This window comes from Macaca mulatta, chromosome 5 (assembly GCF_049350105.2).
Source record: "Macaca mulatta isolate MMU2019108-1 chromosome 5, T2T-MMU8v2.0, whole genome shotgun sequence".
NCBI lineage: Eukaryota > Metazoa > Chordata > Mammalia > Primates > Cercopithecidae > Macaca > Macaca mulatta.
Window position 1 is genome coordinate 142,989,383 of NC_133410.1, and position 8,929 is coordinate 142,998,311.

Genomic DNA, 8,929 nt, shown 5'->3' on the forward strand with positions numbered 1-8,929 from the left:
TTGCTGGAACTACTATTATAAAGGCTTACTTTAACTTCAAGGAATTAATATTGGCTGCTACTAGCACATGTACAAAGATAAAATTAAATGTAAATCAAAATTGTGATGCCCTACAAGACCATTAGACGTGGCTTCCTGAAATAAGAAAATTCCTCTAGAGATACTGATTGTAAAAACAAACAAAAAATGAATTATGACTGGTGTTCACTGAATGCAAAAATAAAAACAATAATTATATCTGCCACTTCAGTGATATTGCCTTTGCAACTCAAATGTGCTATTAGAGTTTGGCAAAACTTCAAAATAAGGATTTTTTAAATATATAAGATGATGTAATTATAAATGGGTTAATAAAATCTGATGAAATATCATTGTACAAATTATGAATCTCTCTCAGAAGTTAAGGTGTTTTCTCTACTACAGTTAAGAACGCTACTAAGAAGATGCATTTCCTTCTCATTTGGATTCAATTGTTTCATTCAGGGCAACTACAATTTAGTTCAGAACATTCTGTGAACTCTAAAATATGACAAGACGATGAGACAAAACCAACACTGAATTATACATATTTCCTCTGGGCAAACCTGCAAAATACTCTGACTTTACCAAATTCAAATCCAAGTGTATGTGTAACTCGGACTTGAGTACACATACACTTGGGAGATATATATATGTCAAAAGTATCCTGAGGGTATTTAATCTGTTCTACTTTTGAAAGTGTAGAGTTTTTAAAACTATATTTTTCCTCTATTGTTTTATTATATCTATTTTTTAAATTATATTATGGGGCATATTTCCAAACGTACTATGAATAAGCCAATTCTAAGCACCTGACAGGTTAGTTGAATTTAACAATAAATTCATAAATGTCTTTAAAATAGTTAATTATTCCTCATTAAAACTTGATGTATATTAGTGTTTTGTTTTCAATTGTGAGCTCATAATTATGAGTAACTTAAAAAAGAAATACTAGTTCATAAAGAAATTGTCCTTGAAAATCTGAAATACAAGTATCTTCACTAAAAAATACAAGCAATTTTCAGTTCACTCTTAAGATAACTGATCTTTGGAAAATCAGAAACACTTTATAATAAATAAAAATCATTTTCAAACATGCTTTCACCTCTGAAATATTATATTTTATTTGACATTTTCTCAGGGGATCTATAACACTATTGAGAACATGAAAATGACAATATTAAATCACTTTAAAATTTTTATTTTTACCAACTATAAATTCCTATTTGAAATTGAAAAGACAAAATGTTAAAATAATATATTTATTGAAATGGCTGTACACATAAGCAGGCAACTACACAGCAGACATGGCAATATGTGTGGAGAGAAAGATGAAAGTAGAAACAGTGGCTCAAGGCATATCTATGTACATTAGTTTTTACTGGAATGCTTATCAGAAAAGTTAAGATTCTACTTATTTATTAAGGCACTTGGGCACAAAAGATTTAATATTCTTTAATGAATGAATCTGTATTTTCCACTAAGATAACTTGCTATTATCACACACCAAAAAGAATTAGAATGAACAAAATTTAAATGAATTAAAGAAATCCATAGGATTGTATATTTTTGTAAACCGACTTAGTCACTTTTTTACAGTAAATGCTGGAAATAAGCAATTTCTACTAAGAAGGCAGATTATTGTGTAATTAGGCACAGCTATAATTCATCTAGACATCTGATGTTATGTCCTATTAATTCCTTATATAGATGACAGAACTCTGTTTCCTGATATTATCTTGAAAATATATGTAAGCATTATCAAATATTGTTCAAATATTTGAACAGTTTTACAGATTAGCTTTTCTGAATTAAGATGGAGACTAGATTATACAGAATAAGATGTCAAGGTCAGGCACACTTAATACACTTTCCAGTCTTCTTGTCTGGTAAACCTTTTTAACAACTTTCTGCTTCTATTATATGTTTTGGTAAATACTTACTTAGTATAAGAATCTATGTGAAACTCATATGCCGACTCTAATTCATTGGCTCTCTGAATCAGGTATTTACCAAAACATACGTTATTAAAGATGGAAAAGCACATTTTTTAAAGATTTACTATAGGTTTTATATAAGATACTTTTTATGCACCAAAATTTTAGTTAGAAGCATGGAGAATACGAAATTCTGAAAGTCATAAACACAATACAGATAAATTGTGTGGATGTATATATATTTGTGTGAATGTATATATTTAAAGTGTTCAAAATATTTTGAAGCATGACATCAAAGTCATTTAAGTAAAATACTGAAACTTTCCAGCTTAACATTTAATTTTGAATAACCTTCAAGACTGTAAAGAAAATGAAATATCAGGGGAAAAAGTCTAAAATGTTGTCGTAATATGCAAAGAAATCTAAAAATCCATGTAAATAAAAAACACTCCAACAAGAAAATAAATTATGATCATGAGACATTAACTCATAAGTATGAAAATACAAATGGTCAGTGAGTACACAAATGCTGTTTAATTTTTGTAATTTACAAAAGTGAAATAAAGCAATGACAAAATGGTTTGTTTTATATATCATGTTGAATTGACCAATAGCTTTTTTAAAAAACCCTTGTTTCTTGGAGCATATGGAAACAGGCATTCTCCTACAATGACAATGGAAATGTAAGTGCCCCAAGTATTCTGGACAGCATTTAAGCAATATTTATCAAAATTACTTTTTAAAACTGATTCTTTTTTAGCCATTAATTCCACTTCTAAACATTTTCTTAAGAAAACAGACATATTTGCATATACAAGTTTGCAAGGATGTTAATCTCTAAGTTATTTATGATAGAGGAAGAAAGAAAAAAGGAAGAAATTATCTAGCAACATATAAGTTTATCAATAAGAAATCAGTTATATTTTGGTACAGTCATTGAACAAAACATAAAAATCACTCAGATTATAACACAAATGATTATTGTGAGCATAGAAGTTGACCATATCATATTGTTTAATTAAGAAAACAATTTCAAACAACATTGGTAATATTATCCTATTTTTCGTAAATTACCTAGGTGTATGTATATATGTAGAGAGAGAACAAAAATAGAAAAATATGTAACAAATTATAATAGGGAATTGGTTTGCATAATACAATTATATGCAATCTTTTTATGGCCTAAAATATTTTTATTTTAGAAAATGTGCAAAGAATATACGCATAATTTCTATAAAAATAAAAGGTAACAAATTTTTCTCATTCATAAGCTGAGGTATTGCCAAAAAATATTTTAGTATTTCTTTTATATTAGTAATATATGAAATAGAGGATGTGAATAATAGTTATAAGAAACAACTAAGCCAAGTAAAAATATAAAAACAGTAAAAACAAAAGCACTTGCTTGCTAGGTACCTTTGGTATGAATCAGAATTTGTAAAGCAATTATTTAAATGTAAATAAAAAACTCTTGCCAAGATTTCCAAATGGATTTGCAGCAGCACATATTAAAAGCCAACATAAAAAAAAAAAAAATCCTTTAGAAAGTATTTTAAAAAGCTGAGGAATATAGATGAAAGGCAGGAGAGAAAGGGAAATAGGGGAATGGTCCTAAACTAAAAATTATGCTAGAAAACAGAATAAGTGATGTAACTTCATTTTATCAGAAAATCAGCCAGTGACTTTCTGATCAATGAAGGCTAAAAGTGAACCTTAATGGGTTACATAGCTGCCATAGTCTAATAAAAGGAGAGGTGAGTTTATAAAAATAGAGGAACTTACTTTTCTGAACCCTAAGAGACTATCACTACACAAAACGATATAAAACAGATTTTAAAAGTTTTTAAACAGAATTTCTACAATCTGTATACATGACTTTCATAATAATAGCATCTGGTAAAAATGTAAGGGAAAATATTAAGCCGTATAGGTATGAAGAGATTTAAGACCAGGCCAACTTTGGATCACCTGAGTTGATACAGATATATAACTTAAGGAATGTAGAAGTTAAGGTTTTACAGTGCAAGTTACAATTTAGATTAACAAGAAAGTACCTGAATTATAGTCAACTAATGGAAAGAACAAAACAAATAAAGCCAGTTTTTAGGCAACATTAAAAACCTCCATCATCTTAATTTAAACCATCCGAAAAACAAGCATGTCAGGATATAAATTTAAAATAAATTCAACTATATCTGAGTACTTTAAGCATTTATTCAAAATGAAATTAGATCTTTAAATTCATACTATAAATTTCTAAAAGTCTGATTTCTCAAAACTTGGATGAAAAATTAGAAAATTTCTGTCAGTAAAAATACTTTGGAATCTTTAGGTGTAAGAACTATTTTGAGCATATTTTCATAGAAGAAATTAAAGCTAGCAATATTACTAAAATAAAATATGCAATAAATTCAAATAATTACCTTATTTCATTTGGTTCAAATGTAATAAAGATATTTCTATTTATACTTATTGCTATGAACACAACATCAAAATAAGAAAAATATGCAATATTAAAATTAGAAAATGTGCCTCTGTAAAATGAACTAAGCTCCATTTATTTTTCCACAAAAGAAAAAAATGGGTTTGTATAAAAAACGTTTCATCATAAAATTCACTAAACTAAGCACCCATCATGTGGAATATGAAATTTACTGAGGTCAGTTCAGGCAGAGATCACTATCATTTCCCCAACTGTTGCAGATGCTAACTGGGAAGGTATGTTTATCTTTCCTAATAACTCTGGGCCAAGGCAATGCTAATAGGTTTGGAGCCCAAGAAGCAGCCATTCATCTCTATCATTGCTTTAGTAGCATCCTCTAGAGAGGAGAAGCAGATGAAGCCAAACCCTTTGCTCTGGCCCTCTTGCTGCATTACCTTAACTCTAATAATTGATCCAAATGAAGAAAATTCGTTTCGTAGTTTTTCATCATCAATGGTGTCATCAAGGTTCTTAACATAGAGCTTTACTCCCTGGTACCCACGAATTCGTTCCCTTTTCAGCTGCTCAAACATTTGCTTTAACTCAGCCTGTCGCTCTACTTTCTTTTGCGCCCGGCCTACAAAAATCAGCTGCCCATTTATGTCCCTTCCATTCATTTCTTCAACAGCTTTCTTGGCAGCCTCATGGCTATCGAAACTCACAAAGCCAAAGCCTTTGGATTTCCCACTGGAATCTGTCATCACCTTAACACTCAGAGTTTTGCCATATTTGCTGAAAACGTCCTTCAATCTCTCATCATCCATGTCGCCTCCAAAGTTTTTGATGTAAATATTGGTGAATTCGCTGGCTTTGCTTCTGAGTTCAGCTTCACGATCTTTTCGGTTTTTGAATCTGCCAACAAATACCTTGCAGCTCTTGAGTAGTTTTCCATTCATCTCCTCAATGGCCCTGTCTGCAGCACTCTGGTTCTGAAAGTGCACAAATGCATAGCCCTTGGAACCTTGATCATCACTCATCACCTTGGAGGAAAGAATCTTTCCAAAACCTGAAAAATGTTCATAAAGGGTTTTGTTATCGATAGATTTGTCCAGATTCTTGATGAACACGTTCCCAATTCCAGATCTCCTCAAGTAGGCATCACGCTGAGACCACATGAGACGGATGGATTTGCCTTTTATGATGTCAAAGTTCATTGTGTCCAGCGCCTTCTGGGCATCAGTCAGCTGCAAGAAGTTCACGTAGGCATAGCCCAGAGAGCGGCGGGTGACCTGGTCCCTGCAGATGCGGATGGACAGCACGGGCCCCGCGGCGCTGAACTTCCTGAACAGCAGGTCCTCGGTGACATCTGCATGCAAGTCACCCACATACAGGGAGGCCATGCGGTACTTGGCTGCTACACTCATCTCCTTGTCCTTGCCACTGTGAGCCTGTCCCCTGGAACTCTTGGAGCAATCCCTGTGAGGGGTAGTAGGCCACAGCTTTGGCCCGGCTCAAGTGTGGAGGCCTCGGGATCACCACACAAAGACCAAGCAATGGAGTTCAGACACAGCTCCCCCAGCTCAGGCAACACCCTTATCCAAAGGTCCCCACGGCCACCGATCTGGCTACGAAGGGGCAACAGAGCTGTGAAATCGCAAAGAGAGGCTATTAGGACAAGACATTCTTTTCCCTCAGATTTGTGAGAAAACTTCAAGTGGCGGGCTGGCCCTCCATCTGAGCATTCTCCACAGACGCCCTGGCCGCTGGTTTCTGAATAAAAATAGGCCTCGCTCAGAGTGGTTTAAAGTTACAGCCGCTCAGGGAAGAACTCCACAAGCGGAGGCGTCAGAGGCCCCGGCCGTGGAGTATGGACAGCGAGGTTCCGCGCAGCAGAGACCCGAACCTGCCAGGTACCGGGTTCTGCAGGCGCCGCCGCCGAAGCGCTGCCGGGAGCGACGCGGACCAAGGGCGTCCTGAATACCTAGGGGGCCCCTCCGACCTCCCGACCCGCGCGGCGCCCCGAAAAAGGAGGCGTGGGGGAAGGGGAAGCTGACAGACCGACTGACTGACGGACACGGCGGAGCGGAGGGTCAGGCGGAGGCTGGGGGCTCACCGGCGGTCTTCTGCGGGCGGGCGGGAAGCCCGGAACTCGCTCGCTGAACTTCCCGCGCACTCGCTGCCAAGTGGGATGTTTTCTTTTTAATATTTTTTTAAGAACGTTTTTCTTCCCCCCGCCCCTATTACACGGTTCCCACCCCCCTCAGATGGCTAAGCTGAGAAGCAGGAGGCGGTGACTGGGGTGGAGAAAGGCAGCCGAGGGGAGTGGCCCCAATAAGCCCACCCGCCCGCAGGGCTTTGCATGGATCTGAGTGAGAGCCTTTCCAAACGTGGATCAGGGCCTGTCACTTCCTGGCTTCAAACCCTCCAGTGGCTTCCTTTGACTTTTGGATAAGGTCCAACATCCGCACCTTATTCTATGAAGTTCTGCAGGATTCCTGAAATGCTCCAGCTTCAACTGCTGCTTAGTTCCCCTTGCGAAACTCCAAGACACACTAGCCTTTTTCAGAGCCAACTTTATAAAAATGTGTTCTTCAGCAATGAGTTAAAATGCTTTTTCCAAATAGATATATATATTTTTTTCTAACCCCCTCTGACAATTTAGGTTTCCCTCTTAGAAACTTTAACACTACCCTGTACTTGCCTGGCCTTCGTCTAATTACAAAATATTGCGTATTTTGTAACAATAGAAGCCGTGTGCACTTTATTCTCAGGGACTTGCAGACAAGGGATGTGCAGTATTTATTGAACAAATCTTAGCCTCAGGTTAGCTTTCACATCTAGTTACATGGAATCAGTGGCACTTAGAGATATTTTAAGTGTGAAATGAGTTAATAGATTTGGAAATGGATAATAATATCAGATACATAAGTGGTTTCCAGTAACATTGATTTCATTTTCCTTAGCATTAAATAAAATTCTTTAGTACCATTCTAATGAATCCTTAAAATTTGAATCATAATGAATCTTTGGGAGTCAATAAGTTACTGTCACCGTAGCATGACCTTGATTCTTTTAAAGAGTCCCAGAACCTATGAAAGTAACCTGTGGTCTCAGTTGTGCTTGCTTACAGAAACAAAAGTCAGGCAGGATGCCAGTAGCCACAAACAAGCCACGAGATAAAAACTCAGCTTTGCAGTGCTACTCAGACAGACCTGAATCCTCATTTCCTTATCATATTAAAATCTCTGCCCAGTGGGGAGAAATGCCCTTTGCTAGGCACATATAGTAAGTGCCCAGTGCAAAAGAAAGCACAAGACTGCACACATTCTAGTTTTCTCTGGAAAGTCCCACCTCTTTCCAGGAATTTCCATCCTTAGTCTCCACCTCTATGCTCTAAGAGACCTTAAAAATCCCCCTTCTCCACACACCTGGGAAGAAGGTGAATGGGAAGCTTACCTTCTCTACTCTTTGAACAACAAATAAAGTTTCTGCTCTGCTTAACAGAACCTCCTCTCTTTCTATTGGCTCAATGGCAACAGGCAGGTAAAGGACCCATTGGGGTAAAACAACCCCTCTTCAGGGCGGAACATTACCTGCAAATCTAAACTGGGTGGATCAGTTAATGTAAAGCAAATTTAGTACTTTTTCAACTTTACTGGACATAGGAAAAAAACAGTGATCTTGTTGAAAAAGCAGATTCTGATTCAGTAACTTGGGGTGGACCTGAGATTCAACTTTTCGAACAAGTCCCTGAGTGATGCAAATTCTGCTGGTCTCTGAACCACACTGAGTAGCAAGACTAAATGAATTCTCATTTAGCGGGATCTTTTCTAATGTAAAAACTGGAAAACTAAAAATGTGTTTAACTTGCAGAAGATAATAATACTCTAGCAAAATTCATTCTTAGAAATGCATTAAATAAAACTGGAGCATGATTTTCACTGTAAAATCCAAATTGATTGTAATCTATCTAAAATTTCCTATGTGGGAGATGAGAAGATGCCACTCCAAAATATGAGAGATTACTGAGCTGAAGATAATAAAGAAGAAGCAGTTGCAGGAGAGCTCATTGCCCTCCATCTACTTGCCTAAAAGCACGACAAAGACTTATAAAGAAAAATGTTACCTTGCCCTCCCCAAACCCACTCACAAATGTTAACCACTGAAGACAACTTTGGACCCTATCAGCCTGGAGAAGGTACGAGAAGAATCTATGTTCCCAAATTTTAACAAGATAACTAGCCTTTACCTGCCATTGATTCACCTTACCCCAAGTTGCTGCCCATAACAACTTAAAGTCTTTTTTTGTTTTACCACTTCTCTAAGAATTTATTTAGAAGAAGAAGGTGCCATATAATCTGAAATTCACCAAAGAGGTGAGTCACCTCTTTGAGAACTACTCATTATATATTTTATATATACTCCCATGTATATATAAAATATTTTGTTTCTACATACTTCATGTATGTATATTTTATATATACATACTTCATGTATATATACATGAGAGTATAAATACCTGAGTATGTATATATAAAATATTTTATATATA

General features: G+C 36.0%; 1 protein-coding gene across 1 annotated transcript; it reads right to left on the minus strand.

The window, feature by feature from the left end:
* Positions 1 to 1,269: 1,269 nt before the first annotated feature.
* Positions 1,270 to 5,916, minus strand: PABPC4L (poly(A) binding protein cytoplasmic 4 like). The gene has a single exon (XM_028848771.2). The coding sequence runs from the start codon at positions 5,799 to 5,801 to the stop codon at positions 4,689 to 4,691; it is 1,113 nt and encodes a 370-aa protein (XP_028704604.1). The 5' UTR covers positions 5,802 to 5,916; the 3' UTR covers positions 1,270 to 4,688.
* Between the last annotated feature and the right edge of the window lie 3,013 nt (positions 5,917 to 8,929).

What these genes read in the sequence shown, in the direction of transcription:
- PABPC4L (XM_028848771.2), bottom strand. Translation starts at nt 5,801, where the DNA reads ATGAGTGTAGCAGCCAAGTACCGCATGGCCTCCCTGTATGTGGGTGAC.